Source organism: Mus musculus, chromosome 13 (genome assembly GCF_000001635.26).
Source record: "Mus musculus strain C57BL/6J chromosome 13, GRCm38.p6 C57BL/6J".
NCBI lineage: Eukaryota > Metazoa > Chordata > Mammalia > Rodentia > Muridae > Mus > Mus musculus.
In genome coordinates, this window is record NC_000079.6 from 20,960,139 (window position 1) to 20,987,703 (window position 27,565).

General features: G+C 40.0%; 1 protein-coding gene and 1 long non-coding RNA gene across 8 annotated transcripts in view; one reads left to right on the plus strand and one right to left on the minus strand.

Moving 5' to 3' along the window:
• The window catches only part of Aoah (acyloxyacyl hydrolase), a 242,515-nt gene that overhangs the window by 166,036 nt on the left and 48,914 nt on the right, over positions 1 to 27,565 (plus strand). For all 6 annotated transcript variants that reach the window (XM_011244309.1, XM_017315521.1, XM_011244310.1 and 3 more), the window contains one exon: positions 19,326 to 19,408. In XM_011244309.1, coding sequence (XP_011242611.1) covers positions 19,326 to 19,408 — 83 coding nt within the window. The remainder of the gene's footprint in view (positions 1 to 19,325; positions 19,409 to 27,565) is intronic.
• Gm32242 overlaps positions 1 to 27,565 on the minus strand; it is a 73,794-nt gene that overhangs the window by 23,336 nt on the left and 22,893 nt on the right. The gene's annotated exons all lie outside the window — the stretch shown is intronic.

A 27,565-nucleotide genomic window follows, 5' to 3' on the forward strand; every position in this document is an offset into this window, starting at 1 on the left:
GTAACAGAGTCTGAAAATCAGAAAGAAGGGCAGACATAGGAATGAAACCCTAACAGAGGCAAGAAGAGCAAAATCCAGGCACACCAAGGTACCAACTGGGAACATCCCCTATAAAATCTGTGTGTGGCTCCAGCTGCAGTGACTGGCCCTACCACATCCTGCAACTTTCCCCTAACCTCTACTTATTTATAAATTTCACTTAATTACTCAGGATATGATACAATTTTTTTTCCTTTTCCATTTTTTATTAGGTATTTAGCTCATTTACATTTCCAATGCTATACCAAAAGTCCCCCATACCCACCCACCCCCACTACCCTACCCACCCACTACCCCTTTTTGGCCCTGGCGTTCCCCTGTACTGGGGCATATAAAGTTTACGTGTCCAATGGGACTCTCTTTCCAGTGATGGCTGACTAGGCCATCTTTTGATACATATGCAGCTAGAGTCAAGAGCTCCGGGGTACTGATTAGTTCATAATGTTGTTCCACCTATAGGGTTGCAGATCCCTTTAGCTCCTTGGGTACTTTCTCTAGCTCCTCCATTGGGAGCCCTGTGATCCATCCATTAGCTGACTGTGAGCATCCACTTCTGTGTTTGCTAGGCCCCGGCATAGTCTCACAAGAGACAGCTACATCTGGGTCCTTTCGATAAAATCTTGCTAGTATATGCAATGGTGTCAGCGTTTGGATGCTGATTATGGGGTGGATCCCTGGATATGGCAGTCTCTACATGGTCCATCCTTTCATCTCAGCTCCAAACTTTGTCTCTGTAACTCCTTCCATGGGTGTTTTGTTCCCAATTCTAAGGAGGGGCATAGTGTCCACACTTCAGTCTTCATTCTTCTTGAGTTTCATGTGTTTAGCAAATTGTATCTTATATCTTGGGTATCCTAGGTTTTGGGCTAATATCCACTTATCAGTGAGTACATATTGTGTGAGTTCCTTTGTGAATGTGTTACCTCACTCAGGATGATGCCCTCCAGGTCCATCCATTTGGCTAGGAATTTCATAAATTCATTCTTTTTAATAGCTAAGTAGTACTCCATTGTGTAGATGTACCACATTTTCTGTATCCATTCCTCTGTTGAGGGGCATCTGGGTTCTTTCCAGCTTCTGGCTATTATAAATAAGGCTGCTATGAAGATAGTGGAGCATGTGTCCTTCTTACCAGTTGGGGCATCTTCTGGATATATGCCCAGGAGAGGTATTGCTGGATCCTCAGGTAGTACTATGTCCAATTTTCTGAGGAACCGCCAGACTGATTTCCAGAGTGGTTGTACAAGCCTGCAATCCCACCAACAATGGAGGAGTGTTCCTCTTTCTCCACATCCACGCCAGCATCTGCTGTCACCTGAATTTTTGATCTTAGCCATTCTGACTGGTGTGAGGTGGAATCTCAGGGTTGTTTTGATTTGCATTTCCCTGATGATTAAGGATGTTGAACATTTTTTCAGGTGCTTCTCTGCCATTCGGTATTCCTCAGGTAAGAATTCTTTGTTCAGTTCTGAGCCCCATTTTTTAATGGGGTTATTCGATTTTCTGAAGTCCACCATCTTGAGTTCTTTATATATGTTGGATATTAGTCCCCTATCTGATTTAGGATAGGTAAAGATCCTTTCCCAATCTGTTGGTGGTCTTTTGTCTTATTGACGGTGTCTTTTGCCTTGCAGAAACTTTGGAGTTTCATTAGGTCCCATTTATCAATTCTCGATCTTACAGCACAAGCCATTGCTGTTCTGTTCAGGAATTTTTCCCCAATTTTGATTTACAAAAAGTTACTGAGAGTAAAGAATGAAAGTCCCCCTTTATGTGTGAATTCACATGAAGAATTTTACCTCTTCCCAGAAGAAAGGGCTGAGATCAGTGTAATGCAATTTCATCCAGTGCTTCCTAGGTATTCCCTCGGTTACATTTGTAGTTAATTAAGTAGGTGTGTTGTTACAATTTCTCCATAAATAATGTGTTGTATATAATATACTGAACGTTGTGTTTTATTTTAGCAATACATCAAACCTCCTTGATCTTTTCTAATGTACATAGCGTTTCAGAGTAAGGTTCCTTTCTCTTGTGGACATTCAGGTTATCTTCAAAGTTTCTTTATCCTCAATAATACTGCAATGAACATCCTGTGCTGCCATCTTACAAATGCACACAAAGATTTCTATAGGGAAAATTGTTCAATCAAACTATATGCATTATTAATTTCATGAACCTTCCAAATTAGGCTTTACCAATTAATATTCTCACAGCTGTGTGACAACATGATTCCCCATATTCTGATAATACAGTATATTGGTTTTTTATTTTGCTTTGTGTTTTTCTGTTGTTTGGGTTTTTTTATTGTTTTTGTTTTTAATGTTCTTCCAATCTAATAATATTTCATTATTTTTCTAATTTTCAATCTCTTGATTATGAGGGAGCTTGAGCATTTTTCCATAAACATCTGCCCCACCTTTGTCCCAATTGGTTATTCCCTGCCATGCATCAACCCTCAGGTTGCCTCTTCCCATTCTACTGGATGATTCCCATTGAGCTTCTATTGTGTGCTCAGTGGCAGCGTTGCCTGGCTTACTGTAGCTGGCTACTCATTATCTTCAAGCCCACCTGCCCTCCACTCAGACAGAGCATCTCATCTCAAAGGTTGAAATCACACTACTCCATTTTGTAGCCTTAGCACCTGAAACAACGTGTACCATATAATGGGTACTCAGCAAAAGAAATCCCAACCTAGGGTAGAGAGAGATAGAGAGGTGGATTGGTGTTAATAGAGATGATTGCATTGCAAAGGACCAAAGAGTAATTCCCAGACCCAGTATTTGGCAGCTCATGACTGCCTCTAACTCCAGTTCTAGAGTCCAGTGACCTCTTCTGGTCTCTGGAGACACCTGTACACACCTATACATAGACATACACACATGCATATAATTTAAAATAATTATAAAAGTAACTCTTAAAAAGAATTGCCAACCTAGTTCATTGTGTCCCTTTGCATTTGTACCGTGCTTTCTAGTCACAAAGCTCCCTCATATGCATTTTCTTAGATTGTCCAAATCAAACCAGATTTGCAGGAATTAGCATTTCAGGCAAGATGATAGGGCAAGGGAAGAGGAGCATAAACAGCCTCAATTGAATCACCAGCTGCATAATGAGAGCTGTGCCAAAGTCAATCAGCATCTCTTTAACCCTGGACTTCCAAGTGTGCCCTATAAGCAATGTTGTGTACGAAATAGCAGCATTCAGCCAACAGGATGAGAATAGTTATCAGCAAATGTGAGGGAATGAGTTTAAAGGACAATTACTAATTCAACGGCCAACTAGAAAGAGTAAAGGAAAGGGCATATTTGTTATGGGGTGAATCTGGGCAATATCAGACAAATTAAGCTTCTCTTTGAACTTCCACTGAGAATAGTGTGCTTTTTAGCCCACAGTGACCAAAATAAATTAACATCCTCCAAACTCTCTAATAGGATTCTTATAGCCAACAGCATGAGACTTTTAGAGCATCCCAATGTTCAAATACAGAATCCACTAATTTTCCTCAAAAACTATTCTAATACTAATTCTGCCAGATGACAAAGGTTACAACCTGCCTTTTCTTGACACAAGGTCTTACTATGCGGCCTAGACCAGCCTGACCTTAAATCATGGAGATACACTTGCCCCATCTCCTGAATGCAGGCATTAAAGGCCTGAAGTTTCAGTTTTGAAATGTTATTTATAGTTTCTTGTTTGTTATGCAGGGTTGGATAAGGTGATTAGAATGCAAACACATATGTACTTTAAGCATAGCACCCAATACTACCCCTGCTCTCCCCCTTCTCCCCTTTCCCACTCTTCATCTTTGCTCCCAGACAGTCTCTTTTATCTTTATGTCATTAGTATTTACATAATTTTATATATTTATGATGTCTAGACCCTATAATAAGAGAAAGCATTCAGTATCTGTTCTTCTGGGATTGACTTAATTCAAGTCCAATTTGTGCTCACTGTATACACTTGGATATAGCCTTCCACTGGAATGTGATCAAAAGAGCTATTCTCTCTCTCTCTCTCTCTATATATATATATATATATATATATACATATACATACACACACACACACACACACACACACATCTGTTCTTCCCGCTACCAACTATGGATGGAACTTCCTGCTTGCACAGAGCACATGCATGCTGTCACAGTGATGTGAATGCATATGCACCACTGCCCTGTTGTGTCCAGAGGATACTGTTTCCTGGTAGCCATCCATCACCTGTGGATTTTACAATCTTTCCACTTTCCACAATGATCCTTTAAACTTGGGAGAAGATAGTTTGGTAGGCAGGGCCCATTTAGGGTTGAAAATTCTGCAGTTTCTTATGTGACAAAGATGATATGGAATCTCATAGCTTTTTTTTTTTTTTGCATTGCTTTGATGGCTAGTGAGGTTGAACATTCTTTCAAGTCTTTGTTGACCATTGTACTTCATCTTTGGAGAGCTATTTGCTCATTTCATTAGCCCCTTTTTATTAGATTGTTATTTAATTTTGAGGTCTTTGTATATTATGGATGTTAATCCTCTGATGTGTATACATAGCAAAGATTTTTCTCCCATTCTGTAGGATATCTCTTCACCTGGATATTTGTTTTCTTTGTTAAATAATATGTGCATTTTCTAAAAAAATTCATAATTCAAGCAAGCTTTGGAAATGCTAGTTTAAATAAAGAGAAACATATTCATTGACTAAGGGACATTACATATGCCCAAGACCTTTGTGTATATTAAAAATCAACATAGTCTATTGGTCTGTTTTTGCTGCTGTTATGAGACATTTCCTAAATACATTTACATGCAACAATGTAAGACTGTGTGTTTAAGAGAAATATGCTTCTTAAGTAGCTGATGCTCCATGAAGCACCTTCTAAGAAACACTGTCAGATTAAAACAATCTTTTCTGTCACAGCTGAGGTTCACAAGGACCCACGCTGTTAATTCTCTCAGTTCCTATCATATTTTAGTCATCTCACAAACTTAGTAGCATAAATTGTTTAAATCTGGGGTGGAGAAAAGCCAGAGTGATGAGAATTATAACTTCCTCAACTCATGGAGCAGTAGAAGAGAAAAAAAAAAATTTTACCAGGGAGTTAATCTAATAGATATGCTGTCTTTTTGAGTTCAGCAGCTCATGAATATTGAATATAAGGTCCATAAAGTCTATTCCCATTTACAAACTCAAAATGTATCCTGCTGACTTTTTCTTGTCTGAACCCTAGCACCTCCTCTCTGTAGTGACCTCTGTTCCTCTGCAGAATTAACTAGCCCATTGCCAGTCCCTCTGAATACTCAACAAGTCATATCTCCATGTCGACCCAACTCCAAGAATGAATCTTGGTGGCTCTGTGATTTGGCAATTCAAGTGAGGATTCTGGTATGTGACTAGTATCGAAGGAAAAGAAGAATTTGTAAAGGCCTCTCATCCATTTCCTTTAGTCTTCTAGTGGCCTGGCTCCACATCCACATCAGGTAGTAAATGATCCACCCTTTTCCCCAAAGTTACCTAATAGAAAAGCTCCTTCCTCAGTACAGCCAGCATAGTCTCCAAGTTGCCCAGTTTTATCCTAACTCACTCATCTGCCCTGGCCTTCACATCCAACATTGCCCTTTATCTCTTCCAGAGCCTACAGCTAGCCTTCTCCATCATCTCCATCATCCCCATGATCTAACTTAATATGATCACAAAATTTACATCCAAACTACTTGTGTTTGTGGAAAGAATAAAAAATGGCCCAAGACGACCTGTCTCTCAGCAGCTGCAGAGCTCCTTTTCTCTGAGAGTCATACCTGTCTCTTGGCAGCTGTGGAACTCCTTCCCCATTTGCGAGCCAGTCTTCAGGCTTCCAGGTCCATTTCAGCTCAGTTCGTCCAAGTCTGTATTTAACATGTGTAGTGTCTTCAGTGATAGGGTCTACTCTCAAGCTCTGCGAAGCAGCCAAGGGCAATGGCAAAACCTTATTTGTTATGGGAAACTCTAGCATTCCTCTTATCAACAACTCAGTGGGAGGTTTCCCAAGCCTGTGACTAGGAGTTTATTAGATAATGCATAGCTTTTGGTTTTACCCAGCTGTAAAGCCTCCCAACTCATAATTATGAAAATTGTGAAATTTTCATAAATGGAAATTTCTAAATAGTTCTACCCTTAGATAATAAGCAGGAGGTGATGAATGGCTACCAAGAGAGGGCAGATCTGTTTTCTCCAAGATGAGCTCTCAGATAGGTTGTCCAATCTCATGTGCTCACAAATGGACACATGTACATACAAGCAATGCAAATGGACTCAGTATGTTATATATACATGTGTGCATATATGTATTATATTATATATAATATAGTTATATATAATGTTATAATAATAGCAATATAGGTAACATATATAGTATACATAGTATGTTACATATATATGTAACAATAACAGTTAATGAAGAGATCATGACTTTGTGATGGAAAGGTGGGGTGCCACAGATGGAGCTGGAGTGGGGGAGAGTCGGGAAGGACATAGATGCTGTCCTCATATAGGAATTTCTTAAAAATAATTCAGGCATAAGAAAGCTTACCAGGACATGATAAATGGCTGTTGCTGGAAGCCCAGAATATTTGACTTATCATAAAGAGCTCTGATGAAAAACTAACACTTTGGGAAGTGCCCTTGCCCTTCTCCAAGTAGTTCTACTTTAAGGCAATACAAGATCATTTCCACACATAAATCTGTACTTTTATCTACATTATCCTTGAGGGTCATTCTTGAGTTTATGTTGTTTTGCTTGATTTTTTTTCATTACCATGTTTCATACAATATATGTTGATCATGTTTTCCTCTCCCTCAGCTCCTCCCATGTTCTCCCAACCACCTGACTCACACAACTATACATTTTCATTCTATCTCTTTCTCTTTCTTTTTCTCTCTTTCTCAAAAATTAAAAAAAATCCAAAAACAAACATAGAAAAAACTTCATTGAACAGAGAAGCAAACTTAATAGGCAAAGACCAATAAGAGAAAAAGAAAAAGAAACAAAGAAAGAAAGAAAGAAAGAAAGAAAGAGAGAAAGAGAGGAAGAGAGGAAGAAAAGAAACAAAAAGTTTACAAAAATATCATTGAGTTTGTTTAGTGTTGGGCAACTACTCCTGGGCATTAGGGCTACCCTAGAGCATAGCTGATATACAGAGTGACACTCCATTGGAGAAAATTGATTTTCCTAGTAATTGATTCTCAAGTATCAATTGCAAATAGCTTATTGGTTAGGAGTGAGACCCATGTATACTTCTCCCTCAAAGTGCTTGGACCCCATGTGGCTTGAACCTGCACAAGAATTGAGTGTGCCCCCACAGTTTCTTTAAGTTTATATGTGTATCAGTCCTGTTCTGTCTGGAAAACACTTTCCTTGGAGTCAATCATCACCTCTTGCTCTTAAAATCTTCCCACCTCTTCTTCTGTGTAGATCCCTGAGACTTGAGAGGAAGAGCTTGGTAATGACAACCCACTCGGAATGGAGTGCTCCAGAGCGCCTTACCCTCTGTCTTGGTGTGGGTCTCTGTGTTAAGTTCTCTCGGACTAACAAAGAAGCTTCTTTGCTTGGGTGTCGGTTAACTGAGGTGCTCATCTGTGTTTCCACCCAGTGTTGCCACTGGGAGTCTCTGATGGAAAACATTCCTGTGGGCTGGGAACTGACAAGAAGGGATGATATACGCTAGAAAGGAGGGCTGGGAGGGTCTGTGAAAAAAGCTAGGAGGACCCTGAGATTGTGCCAAGAGGTAGAGTTCCTAAGAAATGGAAGTAGGGTGGGGAGGAATGGCTCTGTATGTTTGACTTTAATGAAATGGGGGCTCTGGAAGTCTCTTGGAGAAGTAATTTCATTACTTGAGCAAATCTTGGGGAAAGCAACTAGAAACCATTCTATGTGCATATATCTATTCTTAATTTAGTGCTAAAATCCAAAATGGAACCCTACAAAGCCAGCACTGCCTGGCCGTCCAGTACAGGAATGATCATACTGGGAAAGCATCCTGATATACCTTTCCACAGCAGTGTGGAGAATGCCAGTCTGTGCTGCAGGCAGTAGGCCAAATGTGGGACATCACCAAAACGCAGGCATGAAGCAATCATCTCTTCTACTGATCCGCTACCCTTGGTTTTGTAGTGCAATAAAACAAAAAGAACAGAACAAAAGCTTGCACTTGGGTACTTGAATCCACTCGAACATCACAGAACAAGAGTTTTGAAATGAGAGCAGTCTTTGTAGTCCAGCTCATCATGGTTAGCACTCTAGTTAGTGCTCACAAATTGTAGTTCAGCTCTCTCTGCATAAAGAAAACTCCCCTGTCAGCCATCTTAACTTGTAGGCATTTCAGAAAATTGCTTTCACCACCCCCAAATCTGTCACAATTCCAGGAAATTCAATTTCTAAAATTTATGAGGAAAATTACTTATTGGAATGGCTACGAAAGAAGATAGTACTTCTGGTTATTTAAATATTCCCAAGATGTAGTGTAAAGACTTTAATCCCAAAATTATAGATGCTGCTTTTAGTCAAATATGTTAATGAATCTATCAGTGATTGGCAAAGATAACTGTATTCTAATAATGAGCAGTGCAGATGACTGTATCTCTAAGATTAATAGCCATGTTATTTAGTCTCCATGAGCTGAGCATACCGTGAGCAAAACAATATTTCAGTACATAAATTTCATTTTTGGAATTATTAAAAATATATTTATGACTAAATGTTGGTAACAATTACTTTCCCAGAGAAAATAAGCACTCTTTATTGACCGTGAAATTATTTTAGCGTTGAACTCACCTCTGATGTCCACTTCCCATATGTTTTCACAAAATATAATAAAGTAGTCAAGGCAGAGGGCATAAACCACACAGTATTCATTTTCAGGCTTCTGGATGAGCGAGCAGCTCGAAAACAAGCACTTTCTTCTCTCCCCAAGAAGCTTTACACCAAGAACAGTAAATGACTTCATCCAAAAGGACAAAGAGGAGAGGACGAGTCAACAGCCAGGGACTGTTGGAGCCAGAAAGAAACACAACAAATAGGGAAGTCATGGTAGATTCCGGAGGGCTGCATCCCAAGCTGCTGAGAGGAACTGCTACCCATCAACCCCAGTTTTCACTATAAAACTCCACAGGACTGGAGGATTATCTATACAGGTGGCTGTAAAAAGGAGGTGAAAGCCATAAGCAGAAATATTGGCATTGACTGAAAATGCAGCCCTTCTGACTACTTAACTCTACACAGGTGGGCAACTGTGCTATCTCACCTCGGAGAAGGCTAGAGATTATTCCTTCAGAGCTCCTAAGGTCAACAGCCTCTGTCTGGACTGGGAGAATCTTCCTCCACTCAACCCTTGGGTCAGTAATTTGTCATGTATTCTCATGACTACGGAACAGACAAACCTTCCCAAGCAATGAGAACATACTTAGAGGAGAGTCCCAAAGACACTAAGAGCAAGTGTTCTAGTTTTGTCTTCTGGTGCTGTAATAAAGTACCCATTAACAAGCTATTTAGGGACAAGGGGGTCTGCTTTTGCAGTGTTGGTTGATAGTCCACCACTGTGGGAAAGACAAACACCCAGAGTAGCTTGTTACAATGAAGCCACAGTCAGCCCCAGAGAGAAACCATCAAACGTGGGGTGCTGGCTGGTTTGAGTTCTCCACTCTTAAGCAGTTCAGGACCTTCTGTCTACAGAATAGTGCCACACACAGTGGTTGACTTCCTACATCATTAACTTAATTAAGACAATACTTAACAGATGTGTTCATGGGCCAACCTAAGATAAACTGTCTCTCAGACCCACCCACCTCATCTTACAACCATGACCATATTCAGGGAACTGATTTGCAGTTCCATCCCCAGTTGACTAGTATGCAGAAGGCTCCAATGATCCAGTATAATCAAACAACCCAAGATCATTAGACACCTGACAAAACTTCAAAGATTTTTGGGTTTTTTTTCTCTTTTATATGTTTTTAACTTTTTTAATTTCATGTGTGTGAGTGTTCTGAAGTGCCTGTGAAGGCTAGAGCAGGGTGCCAGTTCCTCTGGAACTGGGATTACAAAGGCTTTATGCTGCCATGGGCATGTTGGAAGTTGAACCCAGGTCTTCTAATGCACACCTTTAATCTCAGCACTTACAAGGTAAAGGATAGTGGATGTCTATAAGTTCCAGGCCAGCCTGATCTACAGAGCAAGTTCCAAGACAGCCAATCCTACAGGGGAACCTAATCTCAAAAAACCAAGACGAAAACCAAAAATTAAAAAAAAAAAAAAAACAAAAACCTAGAACAATTAGAAGATCAGTTGAGATGAGCTATTATCCAAATGATAGTTCTAGGAGAGACAAAAGGAGATGGAAATTTTATCTTTGAAATAATTCAAAAATATATCTCAGAACTGTGGAACATGAATCTCTAAGTTAAAAGGTCTTTTGAATGTCTGATACTGTACATGGACAGAAATTCACACCAAGCCTGCCCTGCAAACACTGCAGAATAGTTGACACAAAGTGATATTCCAGGTTACTAAAATACCAAGGCACAATTGCTTCATATTCTATGCTAGGAGGCCTGAAACTCAAGAGTAAATTCCTTCAGTCATCTAAGGAAATTGTCATAACCTAGAACTCCATAATCATCTGCTCTAGGTATCTACCACATAACAAAGTACTCTGAACTAGGTGGCTTAAAACAAGCTTTTTTGGACATAGTGGAGCATGTGTCCTTATTACCAGTTGGAACATCTTCTGGATATATGTCCAGGAGAGGTATTGCGGGATCCTCCGGTAGTACTATTTCCAATTATCTGAGGAACTGCCAGACTGATTTCCATAGTGGTTGTACAAGCTTGCAATCCCACCAGCAATGGAGGAGTGTTCCTCTTTCTCCACATCCTAGCCAGCATCTGCTGTCACCTGAATTTTTGATCTTAGCCATTCTGACTGGTGTGAGGTGGAATCTCAGGGTTGTTTTGATTTGCATTTCACTGATGATTAAGAATGTTGAATATTTTTTCAAGTGCTTCTCAGCCCTTCGGTATTCCTCAGTTGAGAATTCTTTGTTTAGCTCTGTACCCCATTTTTAATGGGGTTATTTGATTTTCTGGAGTCCAGCTTCTTGAGCTCTTTGTATATATTGGATATTAGTTCCGTATTAGATCTAGGATTGGTAAAAATCCTTTCCTAATTTGTTGGTGGCCTTTTTGTCTTATTGACAGTATCTTTTGCCTTGCAGAAGCTTTGCAATTTTATGAGGTTCCATTTGTCGATTCTTGATCTTACAGCACAAGCCATTGCTGTTCTCTTCAGGAATTTTCCCCCTGTGCCCATATCTTCCAGGCTTTTCCCCACTTTCTCCTCTATAAATTTCAGTGTCTCTGGTTTTATGTGGAGGTCTTTGATCCACTTAGACTTGAGCTTTGTACAAGGAGATAAGAATGGATCAACTTGCATTCTTCTGCATGATAACCTCCAGTTGTGCCAGCACCATTTGTTGAAAATGCTGTCTTTTTTCCACTGGATGGTTTTAGCTCCCTTGTCAAAGATCAAGTGAGCATAGGTGTGTGGGTTCATTTCTGGGTCTTCAATTCTATTCCATTGATCTACCTGTCTGTTGTTGTACCAGTACCATGCAGTATAGCAGCCTTATTTATAATAGCCAGAAGCTGGAAAGAACCCAGATTTCCCTCAACAAAAGAAAATACAGAAAATGTGGTACATTTACAAAATGGAGTACTACTCAGCTATTAAAAACAATGGATTTATGAAATTCTTGGACAAATGAATGTATCTGGAGGATATCATCCTGAGTGAGGTAACCCAATCACAAAAGAAGTCACTTGATATGCATTCACTGATAAGTGGATATTAGCCCAGAAACTTGGAATATCCAAGATACAATTTGCAAAACACAAGAAAATCAAGAAGGAAGACCAACGTGTGGATATTTCATTCCTCCTTAGAATAGGGAACAAAATACCAATGGAAGAAGGTACAAAGACAAAGTTTGGAGCTAAGATGAAAGGATGGACCATCCAGAGACTACCCCACCCAGGGATCCATCCCATAATCAGCCACCAAACGCAGACACAATTGCACATGCCAGCAAGATTTTGCTGAAAGGACCCTGATATAGCTGTCTCTTTTGAGGCTATGCCAGTACCTGGCAAATACAGAAGTGGATGCTCACAGTCTTCTATTGGATGGAACACAGGGCCCCCAATGGAGGAGCTAGAGAAAATAGCCAAGGAGATGAAGGGGTCTGCAACCCTATAGGTGAAGCAACAATATGAACTAGCCAGTACCCCCCGGAGCTCGTGTTTCTAGCTGCATACGCATCAGAAGATGGCCTAGTCGGCCATCACTGGAAAGAGAGGCTCCTTGGTCTTGCAAACTTTATATGCCTCAATACAGGGGAACACCAGGGCCAAGAAGTGGGAGTGGGTGTGTAGGAGAGCCGGGGTGGGGGGGTATAGGGGACTTTCTGGATAGCATTTGAAATGTAAATGAAGTAAATACCTAATTAAAAATTGGAAAAAATTGAAAAAAACAAGTTTTTTTTTGTTTTGTTTTGTTTTTAAGATCTCATAGTTTAGAGAGGGGGAATTCAGGCTGAGCTTAGCAGACTATTTTATTGTTGTTGTTTATTGTTTCCTTTTCAAGATAGGGTCTTAGAGTGTAACTCAGGTTTGTTTGCCATTACAGTCTCTTCTTCTTCCTCCTCCTGCTCCTCCTCCTCCTCTTCTCCTTCATCTTTAATCTTTTTTTACAGTCCAGTTGCTATCCCCTTCCCATTCTGCCCTCTCACAGTTCCTCATTCCATTTTTCCTCCCCCATATCCAAGAGGATGTTCCATACACACATGCGCAGACCCAGCCGGGCCTCCCCATTACCTGGGCCTCAAGTTCCTCAAGGGTTAGATGAGTCTTCTCTCATTGAGGCCAGACCAGGCAGTCCTCTGTGTATGTGTCGGGGCCTCAGACCAGCTTATAGTGTATTCTGCCTGGTTGGTACCTCAGTGTCTGAGAGACCTTGGGGGTCCAGGTTAGTTGAGACTGCTGGTCTTCCTACGAGGTCGCCCTCCTCCTCAACTTCTTCCAGCCTTTCCCTAATCCAACCACAGGGGTCACTAACTTCAGTCCATTGGTTGGGTGTAAGTATCTGCTTCTGTCTCAATCAGCTGCTTGTTGGGCCTCTCAGAGGGTGGCTCCTGTCTGTAAGCACATCATAGCATTAGTAATGGTGTCAGGCCTTGGAGTCTCCCTTCAAGATGGATCCCAATTTGACCCGGTCACTGGACCTCCTTTTCCTCAATCTCTTCTCCATTTTTATCCCTGCAGTTCTTTTAGACAGAAACAGTTCTGGATCAGAGTTTTTGATTATGGGATGGCAACCCCATTCCTCCACTTGATGCCTGTCTTTCTACTGGAGGTGGGCTCTACAAGTTCCCTCTTCCACTGCTGGGCATTTTAAGGTCCCTCCTTTTGAGTCTTGAGATTCTCTCACATTGCAGGTCTCTGGTACATTCTAGAGGGTCGCCTCACCTCCCACCTCCCGAGGTTGCCTGTTTCCATTCTTTCTGCTGATCTTCAGGGCTTCACTCCTGGTCGTTGTTCCCCCCAGTCATCACCACCACCACCCCCAATGCCAATACCTGATCATGTTTCCTTTTTCCTCTACCCCTCCTTCTCCCAGCTCCATCCCAGTTCCCCCCAACCCCTGCCTTCTGGTTTCTTCTTCTTCCTCCCAAGTGGGATTGAAGCATCCTCACTTGGAGCAGGTCATTTTTTTTTTCTCCATAGAATGGTGACCTTGAGTACTTAGTGGGATTCACCATACTGCTGTGCTGGAAAGAATGATCCAAGAGAGCTTCATTTGTACGACCAACTACAATTGGATTCCTCTCACCTTTTTTCACTAGAGCCCCTTTATAGACTTTTTATAATAATAACTTTTTAAAATTATAATTACATCATTTCCCCTCTTCTCTTTCTCCCTAAAAGCCCCTTCCAGGTACCCAACCTCACTCTCTTCAAATTCATAGTCTCTTTTTCATTAATTATTATCACATGTAAACCTAACTACATAAATAACCTGTATAATGTGTAATGCTACCTGCATCCATGTGATCTCGTGACTGACCACTTGTCATTGGATAAGCCATTGAAGATGACCACTTGTTATTGGATAACCCATTGGAGATGACCACTAGTTATTGGATAACACATTGGAGATGACCACTTGTTATTGGATAACCCATTGGAGAACGTCCCTGCGGAAGACCATTTATCTTCACCTCAGCATTCCCCAGATGCCTGTAGTTCTTTGTCTAGGGTTGAGGTCCCATGAGATTTTTTCCAGCCATGTTAGTCTGTTCATTTGTGTCCTTGCTGATCAGGACTTAAGCAAGGCTGTCCTGTTAATGAGACTGCATGAGGGTAGCCTCTCTGTCATTTTTAGGAGACATAATCTCACAGCAAATTTCCTGTTCCTCTGATGCCTACAATCTTTCTACTCCCTTTTCTTTTCTACAGTATTCCCCGAGCCTTAGGGACAGGAATTACATTATTGATGTATCAGTAGAAACTGGGTACCACATGAATGCTTGTTATCTTCATTGTGATCTGTTGTAGCTTTCTATAGTAGTCTCCATCTGTTGAAAATATATGTAACTTTCTTTGGTGAGGATGAAAAATTACCTGGGATATTTTAGTACTCTCTCTCTCTCTCTCTCTCTCTCTCTCTCTATATGTATATATATATATATATATATATATATATATATATATATATATAGTTATATAGTTATATAGTTAGTTATAGCTATATATAGTTATAGCTATATATAGTTATATATATATATATATATATATATATATATATATATATATATATATAGTATATGTATAGTGCTATTTTAGTACAGAGGCAATTACTGGCTCTTTTCCAAGATCTCTGACTTCATTATACTGTGTAGTTGGTTAGGTACAGTACCAGGCATGGTGTCCCTCATGTTGAAAAGACCTTAAGAGACTTTAAAGAGCTGTGGTTACCACCAAGTTATGCATGCCACTACTGTACCATTAGGGTTATCATGCCATGCAGGCCATTGTTGTAGTTCATAGGCATCATAGCTGGGTAGAAGTATTGGTTGATTCCTTTTCTTAGAAGCTTATATGGGAACATCTGGTACCACAAAAGCTGGTTTTCAGGAAGGAAACTTAAAGTCTCAGGTCACCTGGGTCCTGTGTCTGAAAAGTATGTGCCTTACAACAATAGGGACTTAACTTCTACATCTGGGAACCAATCAAAGGCAACAGTATTGGCCTACAATATTTTGGGAGTCTCTTGTATAACCTTGGCAAGTAACCCAAAAAAGAGCTCCTTATGCCTGGTATTTGGATTTTATTAGGTAGCTTACATCTCTTTAGGAGGAGAATTGTCAACCCAGGTGGAAGGTTTCATTTAAGCTATAATGTATAGGTAGAAACAGAATTATAAGTATTGTTTCTAATTTTAAGTAGGTAGTATTATGATTCCTAATGACTTTTAACAGACACCTTCACTGCCACTTTATCCTTCCTCTGTATTCATCTCTCTCCCCCTTCTCTAACAATAGTGCCATCCTCATTTTTTCCAATTCCTCCTCCAAATCGCATGTACCCTTTTATTCCCCTCTCTAGTGTTCCTCCCCTATGCATGGTCCCCTTGTGATCTTTACAAAGCAATACTAGTCCAGTGTGTATATATACCATATTTTCATTATCCATTCAGCAACTGAAGAACATCAAAGGACATTTCAGTTGTTTTCATTTCTAAGTTATCATGAATAGATCAGCAATGAGCATGGCTAAGCAAGTATCTGTAGAGTAGGATGTCAAACCCCCTAGGAGTATGCTGAAAAGTGGTATAGCTAGGTTATATAATAGGTGTTTGTTTAGCCTTTTGAGAGTTCCCAACATTGATTTCCAAAGTGGCTGGACCAGTTTGCAGGCCCATCTTTTTCCTCCTACACCTTCTCTAGCATTCCTGTCTGTTGCTTGGTTGGTCTTTGCTATTCTGACTGTGGTAAGATGAACTCTCATTGTTGCTTTGAGTTGCATTTTGCTAATGGCTAAGAACAACAAACTTTTAAAAGATATTTCTTAGACATTTTCATGTCTTTTTTTTAAAATCTTTCTGTTCAAATTCCAAGCCCATTTTTTGAATGCGTCATTTGGGTTTGATTGGTTGGTTGCTTTTTGATTTTTCTTTCTCTTTGTTTTTTGAATTCTTTATATATTCTGAATATTGATCCTATGTCCAATGTATAGCTAGTAGTTTCTATCTAATCAGTTGGTTGTTATCTTGGCTGTCTGGGAGCTTTTTAGTTTTATATGGTTTGTTTGCCAGTTGCTGGCATCAATTTCTGAGTAAATGGGTTTCTATTCAGAAAGTCTTTTCCTATATCTGTCTCCTATTGGGTACTGCCTATGTTTTTCTCCTAGCAGTTTCAATGTTTTAGATTTCATGTTTAGAATTTGATCCATTTGGAGTTAATTGTTGTACAAAGTGATAAATATTCTTTCTTTTATTCATTTCATTCTGGTGCATATGAACATACAGTTTTCCTGGGACCATTTGCTGAAGATGCTGTCTTTTCTCCAGTTGTATTTTTGACATCTTAGTGAAATATTAAATACTTGTAGTTATGGGTACTTGTATTTATGTCTTTGGTTTTGACCTACTGGTCTGTGTGTTTGCTTTGGTGCCAGTACTATACTGTCACACACACACACACACACACACACACACACACACACAAATTGGCTCTGTAATAGATCTTGAGATGTAGCATGGTTGTGGCATGGCTGCTCTTTTCTCATGACTATTTTATCTCTCTAGGGTCTATTGTGGTTTTATATAATTTTAGTATAACTTTTTTCTCTTTCTATAAAGAATGAACTTGACATTTTTGATTGACACTACAATGAATTAATAAATGACCCTTGGTAGAATGATCATTTTCATAATATTAATTCTACCAATCCATGAGGATGGGATATCTTTCCATTTGCTAGTGTCTTTCTCTACCTCTTTTGTCAGAGAATTGAAGTTGTTATTGTGAGGTCTTTTGCCTCTTTTATTAGGTTCATTCTTAAATATATTATTTTCTTTGAGGCTATTGTGATTAAGAGTGTGTCTATGTTTGTTGTTGGAATAGAAAAGCTGTTGATTTGTGCAAGTTGATTCTGTGACCTGTTGTGTTAAAGACATAGTGTATCATTTTATAGAAGCTTTCTGGTAGAATTTTGGTGATCTTTTAGTAATAAATATTATGTCATCTGTAAATAGGGATAGTTTGACCTCTTCTATTTGTATTCCTTGGATTTTCTTCACTCATTCTTTTCTTTCAGCTAGAGCTTCAAGCACAATATTGAAAGGGACTGGAATAATGGACAGCCCTATCTCTTTTCTAATTTCAGTGGGATTGCTACAAGTTTTCACCATTAAAGATAAAGCTGGCTGTAGGTTTCTCATATATAACTCATTATGCTGAGGTCTATTTGCTCCAGTTCTACTCGTCGTAGATTTTCTTTATCACAAAAGCATGCTGAATTTTGCCAAAGGCCTTTCCTATAGCTACTTCAATAATCCTGTGAGTGTTGTCTTTCCATTCATCTTGTGATTTATAACAGTTATTGACTTTAGTATGTTGAACCATCTCTGCATCTCCAGGATAAAGCCATCTTGGTTGTAATGGATAATTTTTTTTTGATGTATGCTCTTATTCAATTTGCAAGTTTCTATTGAGCATTATTGAATCAATGTTCATCAGAAATGCTGTCCTGTAGTTTGGAGAGGTTTTTTGGGAGGGTGGGTGGGGGTAGTGTCTTTACATGGTTTTAGTATTAGCATGAGACTGGCTTCATAAAAGTCTGGGAGTATTCTTTCTGTTTATTTTCTTTTTCTTCTTCCTTCTCCTCCTCAGCCCCCTCTTCTGTCATCTGTAGCCTTCCTGAAGGCCTCTTCCACGCACCCTGAGAACCCAAACATCCTCCATTTTGACCTCCCTGAATTATTTGAGACAGTTACTAAGTACTGTGATCCAATGAGCTTCATTTTCATAATGCTTGAAAAAAAAAAGGATGATTGTATGCAAGGATGTTAAATACAAATTTGTGAAAATGGAAATGCATTTTAACAGTAATGGAATATTTATGAGTTAAATTATCCTTCATTAGTTTATATATAGTCCTGTTTCAAAGAAGATTTTAGGAAGTCTATAAAAATACAGGCAACATAACATGAAATTACATTCAAATTAAATTAAAATCTTGGCAAAATAAAATAGAAAATCAAAGATAGTGCAAAAGGGAGCCAAGAAAATTGCTTAAAAGTTCTATAATTATAACCCAATACTGGTGTCAAATTTGTCTCCAAGCTATGTGTCCATTAATATTAGATTCAGCTCCAAGTGGAAGAGATTTCATGTATGGCTTGAATAAAATAAAAATTGAGTTTGCTTTTCTTAAACAGAAAAGCTCAGAGACATGCAATTTAGGACTAGTATTGAAGTTCTACTCTACCCAGTCTCCCCAGGGATACAGGGTCCTCCAGCTTATGGCTTTCTAAGGTGGATCTTTGACTGTCCAAAACAGTAGTGTTCTTATTCTGGGCAGCAGAATACAGAGAGGGAATTAAGAAAGAAAGAATAGGTGTTGCCTTCAGAGTGTTCCCTAATAAAGATTACTAGATGCCACTTCACACTTCTAGTTCATTTGCACTATCCAAAGATCTGTCAGACAGTCTAGGCACAGGGAAACAGGAAATGGAGTCATTTTTCCATGAGGACACAAATGCTTCTTCAAGCTCTGTAACATACATGTGTACAGAAAAGAGCAGGCCCCAAGGCGAGAGCATCTTTCACAGTCTCACAGCAGCCAAGAAAGAAAATGTCTTCCACTTTCACATAAGAGAATGGGTAAGAGAACGGTAAAGATGAGTGGTTCCTGAAAAATGGCAGCAACCATTCTTGGTGGAAGTATTAGAAAGATGTGACTTTGCAGGGACCTATACAAAAGCAAAACTTTGATAGCAACAGCAACCTTCCGCTATGGGTATGCCTTGTGTCACAGTCTACCCAACAATACATTCACAGCATAAAGACACTGTGTCAGTAAAGCCTGGGTGTGTTGAGTTCATTTTTACTGCACTTCTAAAAGCATCAAAGAAACATGTTTCTTTTAATATCAACATTGGGTTATCTGGATATTAAATATATACTTATGTATTTGTTTCAGAATTGAAGAAAAATCCATTTACCATCGTTTGAGAAAGAGAAACCATTGCAATCACAGAGACTATCAGAGTATCTCAAAAAATGGTGCGTAGCCTGTCACTTATGCTTTCACATGTAAGAATTTACTTTATTTGGGAATTACTGCAAAAATTAGCATTAGACAGCCAGAACACAGTGAAGTCTCCCTTCCAACAGCACTACCCATTCTGAGCACAGTCTTCCGGCCTTCCAGACATTTATACACAGAAAAAGAGTATGCAGACAAGAGACTGTGGAAGCCAGATCAGTCACCGAACACTCAAAAAGTTTCTCATAATTCTCAGGCAAATGCAGAGATTCACAGCTCAAGAAGCATGAACCTAAGTGAGTCTTGGTTAAACAAGTGACTAAGGTCACTGCAAAAGCTCTACTCTGCCCAGGAGAGCATTCACCCACATTTCTTCAGAGGTCAGAGTTTTAAACTTTACTCATGTGAGTCTGCCCACCATACTGGTTTAAGAGACTCATAAGACCCCTGCTTAATAAACCACAGCCTGGCTAATGCCCATGAGTTACCATCTCTCACTGACTAAAGATGTGCAGAAATTATCCAAGAAGTATGGGTTTTAACTAAATGTATTGCCTAAAAAATACTATATTTCTTAGAATAAGTACTCTACATGGAATGAATGCCCTACTTTTCTAAGAATGACAAAGGTGTCTTAACTGTTTAATAGTAGCTGGCATTTACTTAACTCCCACAAGTGTTGAGAAACATATTTCACTTTAAGTTTGTATCTTTATGTATATTTCCATTAATCCTATACACAATAAACAGTTCAGCAAGTATTATTGTATTTTCTCAGAGCTAAGATATCATTGATTGCAGTCACTCTGGAAGTGTTAGGGTAGAAATGGGAAAGAAAACTTCTAATATACACATTCACTACAACACTCAACTCAATTACCCAATATGTTAAAACATTTTTCTCAGAATGAGAAAAATATGAGGTTACCCACATTGCTGCAACTTAGAAAAAGGAGACTTGGACAGGTCAACAGCCTTGTCCCATGTCACAGAGATAGAAAGTTACATGACAAAAACTTCTGCTGACCCTGTGTAACTCTACTCAGACACCAATGAAGGTCAGGCCTTCTTCCTGTCTGTGACCTTCAGTGGTCAATGGAGAAAGGTTAGCCTTGCTCTATGTGTGAACACAACTAGTAGAGAGTGAACAATGCACAAGGGACTTGATTATGAACCCCCACAGATATAAACTCCTAACTTCACTTCTCTGCTGTTGTGAGAGGCTCAAAGAGCCCCCAATTCAATAGAGACTTGCTTTCAATATAGACTGGAGAAAAACCAGAAGCTCATTTTGTATACAGCTCTAGGACATTAGGACTAATAGTCTATTTTTTAAACAGGAAAGATAAAATATAGACTAAGAAAAATTAGACCATAAGTTGGATATTATAGTTCAATTTTTACCATATTTTTAAAGGGAAATGGGGAAGAGCTCCATCTAAGAAGAAAGATAAGTAGGATGAAGCCAAGGATCATTGAGATATTTTAATTGGTTGCTTTCTTTCTTCCCTCCAACTCTACTTTTCTGAAATGTTTCATATATATAAATTGAGTCTGGAAAGAGTAATGGGATAAATGTATGCGGTGAAGGCAGGGTGATGAGAAGTCTGACTCTTTCAGACATGCATGCTCTAATTGTTTTCCTTGTGTGTAACTTCAGAGTCAACATTTCTATCTCAAGACTCAAATATGTCAATATCGTATTCCCCACCCAAAATCTGGCGATCTTTTGACAAACTCATGATGACCAGAGTGAGATGCTCCAAAGAATACCCCCAGCAACCAAGGCTAGCCAGTCCTTGTGTATTCTACTGCCTTAACTATGCACACTCCTTTAAAATCCAGGCACTTCACAGCAAAAGGCAAAGGGAGGTAGGAAGAGACACTCATCACAACAGAGTGTACAGTGAGTCCAGGGCAAAGTCCCAGCTTTTGTCTGTGCAGTGAGTGGAAGCTGGAGAGGAGGGGAGCTTTCTCTTTCTTCAATTTGCATTCCTCAGAATTATACAAATGTTCACCTTGTCTCGAATTATTGCTTCTCTGAATACAAGTCTCATCAGATCTTCTAAGAACGGAATTCTAAGAGGATATTTTTAGTTTCCCATAGTTACCCGTTATCTAATGTCCTGCTTTTATTCTCCAGCTCCTCTTCCTATTTTCTGCTGCTTTTCCTTGCTGTGCATTTTCTTTTGATATTATGCAGCGTGTAACCTGACTGCCCACACCAAGTTATTTCAATTACTCCCCAAGGTTTTTATTAGATATCGGAAAAGTCAGCTCTCCACATTCTGCATATTTATGGCTGCTTTTACTTTTCAGAACCAGCAAGAAAGAGAAAAAGGGGAAGAAATAGTTGAATAGAATATTAAAGAGTTTCTTTTAAATTGTGTGGTACGAATTAAAGAAACAGCTCCTATTTTCATCTTGACTGTTATATAAAATATTTTTTATGTGTCTGCAGATATGCGCAGAGCCTTTTAGAATGTGAAGTGTGGGAGTCCCTATGATTCTAGGAATAATGCTTTGATGTCAGGCTTAGGAAAGAGCAGCCCCACCCTATCTTCTTCATATTCAGCAAGGGAGGTAATCTGCAGTGGTCCCTTCAGCTCCAACCTACAGAAACAGACAGGACAAGAGGTGACCAGTATGCTGCCCAGTGCTGTGTTTTGGCTAGTCTCTCACCTTACCTCTCAGAGAAGGGAGTGAGATCCAGGAAACAGAGACCTCCCCCTCTGGTTAACTTACAAAAATCTTTCCTTGAAGAATAAAAATAGAACTGACTTTAGGGTTGGACCTGGGATGTGATACCAGAATCTTGACTTGGTGTGGCCTGGATGACAAGCCTGCTTAAGTGGATCATCTACTCCCATTCTTCTTTGGAGAGGCACAGAATCCAAAGTCAATGTAGTAATGAGTGAGGACAGCCCCCTTGGCTACTACAGTTCTAGCTTCCTGCCATATTATTATTGTGCAAACATCATAAAGCCCGGAGCCTGTTAGACCCAGATAGGCCACCATACATAAAAGAGATATCAGCAGAATACTTGAGTGCCACAGGGCTTGGTGTGGAGAGATGGGCAGCAGGAGGATCAGGAGACACAGCTTCTTCAACATTTTCAAACATCCATCATCAGAGCACCATAGAAACAATGGCTGCCAGTCACATCTGTACTATTATGTATCCAGTAGTTTTAAATCAGTCACATTTCAATGTCAAAGGTTCTAAAACATAGCAAGTAAATATAAAAGAGATTTGTCAATGGTATGAACCAGGACTCTCAAAGATGGAGCAGCAGTGTATAGGCCAGGCATCCAGGTCCTTGAGGACACTGGCAGGCAGGAAGGAAACAGTGGTGTATGGGGCAGCAGAGGGATCTGGAGGCAGAATTTCCTCCTCCTGGGAAGAGACCAGAAGGGGAGGGGAATGAGAAATGATGAACTAAAGATGGCAAGTCTATGATTGAGAGCAAGAGCTAAGGTAGGGAACAGAGAGATGATCCAGATAAGGAAAGGAGTCTTTAGGACAGGAAGTCCTTGGGCTACACCCTGCCAGGACTGGGAAGCAAGAGGGCCATTCCTCAAAACTCCACTGGCACTGGAGGCAGACTGGAGGGGTGAATTCCAGAGGATGGTAGGACTGCTGAGGGGAGGGGCTGGATAATAGCCTTGGCTTCTTGAGCTCAGGATCATGCTGAGGGCTGAAACTTGATAAATTGTAGGAGAACTGAGCTTGAGATGTCATCATTACTCCAACCAAGAGCTCATCCCTTAGAAAATAGACCATAGAGGAGGTAGTTAGCACCCATCTCTGGAGGCTGTCTTAGAAGCAGTGGTGCCCAGAGCTACCTCTTTTACTCATGCTACAGTGCTCCACTCTTCACATCTGAGTGTTCACTAGTCCTCATGATTCATGCTTACAGAGGACGCAGAAACTAGCAGGTCCAGCCCTCTGTGTTCTTGACTGATTCCATGCCCTCCCCTACACCCAGAAGAGCCAAATATGTCACACAAGTTCTTTGTCAAGGCTGAAGTTGAGCTTCCTTGGGCTTAAGGAGGGTCACTTTCTTTAAGTCTAGTTCATGGCTGGACAGGAATCAGAAGGCATGTGAGGCCAGGAGCCATTTGTTTAATGCCCCCTCAGTTAGCACTGGTAAGCAGGGACTTGTCCAACTAACACTTCTTTTCTTTAACCTAAAAACTCTCAAGTTATTTTCAACCTTTGAAGAGAATTAAAGCATGGACAATGGTTCTTTACAACTAGAATACAGTGATTTCCTTCCTTTAATATCAAAGGCAGGAACCACTCTAAGACACCACCTCACACCTGCTGGGATGGCCATTGTATATATAAAAACCTAATGAAGAGGACTGCCTAGGACATGGAAAAATCAGAGTCATGTAAAGAGGAATGTAAAGTCATCTATCCATTATAGAAGGTAGCAGGATAATTTCTCTAAATATGAAAACTTGAATTACTGTATGATTAACCAATCCCACTTATGAATATTTATTTATCCAAGGTATTAAGTACAGGTTCTCAAAGAGATACTGGCACTCCCTTGTTCATTACATCATCATTCATAACAACCAAGATGTAGAACGAGGCTGAATGTACACCAACATGTAAATGGATGGAGAAAATATATGTAAATGCAATGCAATACTATTCAGTCTTTTAAGAAGGGAATCCTGCCTTACCCAACGAGGAAGCCCCTGCATCTAAAGTACCCAAATTCACAGAAGCAAAGGATGACTTGGTGATGACCAAGGACTAGGGGAAGTGATATAAAGCTTTTTTTTGGGGGGGGGGGGGGCGGCGAGACAGGGTTTCTCTGTGTAGTCCTGGCTGTCCTGGAACTCACTCTGTAGACCAGGCTGGCCTCGAACTCAGAAATCTGCCTGCCTCTGCCTCCCGAGTGCTGGGATTAAAGGCGTGCGCCACCACGTCCGGCTATAAAGCATATTTTTAAGTAAATAAAAGTCTATTAAGTCGTCTTCTGAAATAAAGAAGACTCCTGTGCTTTTTAAAACAACTAAACCCTACTCCTGAGTCTCGATGGCCTACTACTCCAGCTCACAGTCCACAGAGAAAAACACTGTCAGGTTTACAGGATGCTCCTGAGTGCTCCTTCTGGATGCCAAATGAGATTTTATAAGCTTGGGATACTCTGCACTGGCAATCTTTCTCATTTTGTTTTTGCAAGTCCAGCAAAACTTTCATATAAGCACCTGGATTAGGAGGTTTTTGCTTTCAGAAATGCTAAAATAGTGAAGACATGTTTTTCCATGGGATTAAGCTTCCCACCACAGAGGGAGGGGGATTCTCTTCCTGTGTGCACATTGCAGAGAAAGTGGAGAGCAGGGATCCCTGTGAAGAGCCCAGAGTAGTTACTGGAGACTGTAATCTGCCCAAGTTCAAGTTTGCCTCTTCACCTGTATACCACACCCACCCCGCTCCTTGCTGCAAAGCTAATTTGGTCATGAAACGCTTATGTTCTCCACTAACGCCACAAACTCCACACTCTGAAGAAACTTCACTTGACCTGTTCCTACCTCTGGGTTTGGTTAAGCCTCTGAAGAATAAGAGACCTAGAGAAGCTAGGAAAAGAGACAAAAGTCAGGCCAGCCTGAGAAATACAGACTCAGGCCATGAACATAAGCATTTGACATTGACATATAAGCCAAATACCAAGAGCAGAAGCAGAGACCTCCACACAAGTGATGAAGCACCCCTACTTGCACATGCACACACACATACACACACACACTCGTGTGCACACACACACTCACATGCTCACTGTATTTTCTGACCAAAGTCAGAAAAGCTGTTAGAAAAAAAGAAAAAAGTGGAATTTTCTAGGAAAAAAAAAAATGTCTAAAAGAGCTGTGTTCACTCTCTAAGCAGTTCTTTCTGGATAGCTGCTAGAAAAATTTCTAACAGAAATCCTGTTAGAAAAAATTCTAAAAGAGTTGTGTTTGTTCTCCAGAGATCTCCAGACAGCTCAACTCTTGCTAGAAAAAAAAAAAATGCTTAAAAGAAGAACTGTTGTTGCTTTCTGCTAGCTCATCTCATATAGACCACAAAGCCCAAGTCTTTTATTTACATATCAATTCAGTCATTTACTCCAGGTTCCCCTTTGATTACCCACAAATTAGCATTCCTTGACCTCAGCCCAACCACTGAATTCTTAGAAAAAGAAAACAAACACAGTTTTTAACATTGAAAATACATTTGGAGATCTGCCTGCCTTTGTAAGCATAAACAATAAACTAGGTGGGGTGGAACCCTGTCCTAAGATTACAATTTTGACTACCCCTGGACCTAAATTTGATCTGTTCCAGGCTGACCTTGAATTCAGGAATCTCCTGCCTTTGTATTTTTCTGACAAGTTGCCTCATAGTGCAGTTGCCTCTATGCATCCTTATATTTTGCATAGTAAAGAAATTATATATTTTTGAACTCATGTTTTCAAAGTTCTCTTCCACAGCCTTAAGGACTGTCCTGAAAGTCACAGTGTTCTAGGGGCAGAAAAACATGTCACACAATTCCCTTTCACATGGCCAACAAGGACTCAGCCTTCTTTCTTCCATTGTCCTTATGTAGGCCTCCAGCAGAAGGTATGCCCCAGATTAAAGGTGTGTACCACCACAACTGGACTTAACCTGTTCTTTACTTGGAACTTGCTCTGTCCCAGGCTGGCTTTGAACTTACAGGTCTGTTTGCCTATGTCTCCTGAGATTAAAGTCATGTATCTATCACTTTGCTTGGGCCTAAGCTTTTCAGGGCCACTATGCTTCAAGATCTGGATTAAAAGCCTGTGTCTCCAGCCTCAAGATCTAGATCATAAGTGTGCCCTCCGTTTCTGGATTATAGTTCATTCTAGATATAGTCAAGTTGACAACTGACTATAGCCATCACGCTTACATACACATACTTATACATACACTCACATACTCACATACACACACTCACATACACACACACACACACACACACACTCATACACTCTCACATACACATCCATACACATACTCACATCCATACACTCTTATACAAATAACAAATTCATATACAAATAACAAAAATCATTTAAAAATAAAATATATTTAAGAAAGTGTTGAGAAGATCAGGTAAACAGAGTCCAGAAGAGAGAGACTGTAGCACAGAGGGTGAAGGGAAAATTCCTCAGTGGGGCTGAGAAAGGAGGCCCTGGGGTTAAATGAGTGGAGGAGTGAGGAACAATAGAGGTGATTTCCCCACAGAATGAGAAACTGTGCATGACAGCTCCCTGCTGCCCACAGCTCAGCCTTTGAGTGGACACTGAACTCTGCTCTCCTGGCACACCACTACCCTTGAGGTAGAGTAGAAAAATGGAAAAATTAGAGAAACATAAGAAATAAAACTGGCCAGGTAGCTCTGGTGTGACTGTCTCACTGGCTAAAAGTCAAGAACTATCACACAGCTAACCAAATTGTCTACAAGGGGCCCAGACTCCTGTTTTGGAACTCTCTCTCTCTCTCTCTCTCTCTCTCTCTCTCTCTCTCTCTCTCTCTCACACACACACACACACACACACACACACACACACACACACACACACACACACACATACATCTAGTGACCTCTTGTGACCTCTGGACCTAAGGCTTAGTTTGGCCTTTGTGACTTACGTTCTCATACCATTAGCATTCCTTTCTATAAACCTGTATAGAAATACTACATGAACTACTTTATAATTTACTAAAGAAAAAAAATATTAGGTAAAAATAAGTATATCAAAACATTTTTAGTTAATCTTTTGATTCTATATTTTGAACAACGTAACTTCAAAAGCCACACACACTGTATTTGCATACTTTATTTTAGGACATTTAGAACCACTCTCTCCACATAAACATATATCTACTCTTGGGTGTGCACTTCTATCCTTTATTTATTTTATTATTATTATAATTATTATTATTATTATTTTGGTTTTTTGAGACAGGGTTTCTCTGTATAGCTCTGGCTGTCCTGAAACTCACTCTGTAGACCAGGCTGGCCTAGAACTCAGAAATTCATCTGTCTCTGCCTTGAAAGTGCAGGGATTAAAGGCGTGTGTCACCACTGCCCGCTGTCCTTTAAAAAAAAATCGTAATACTGACTTATCCTGAAATTCTTTTCTGTAAAGTTA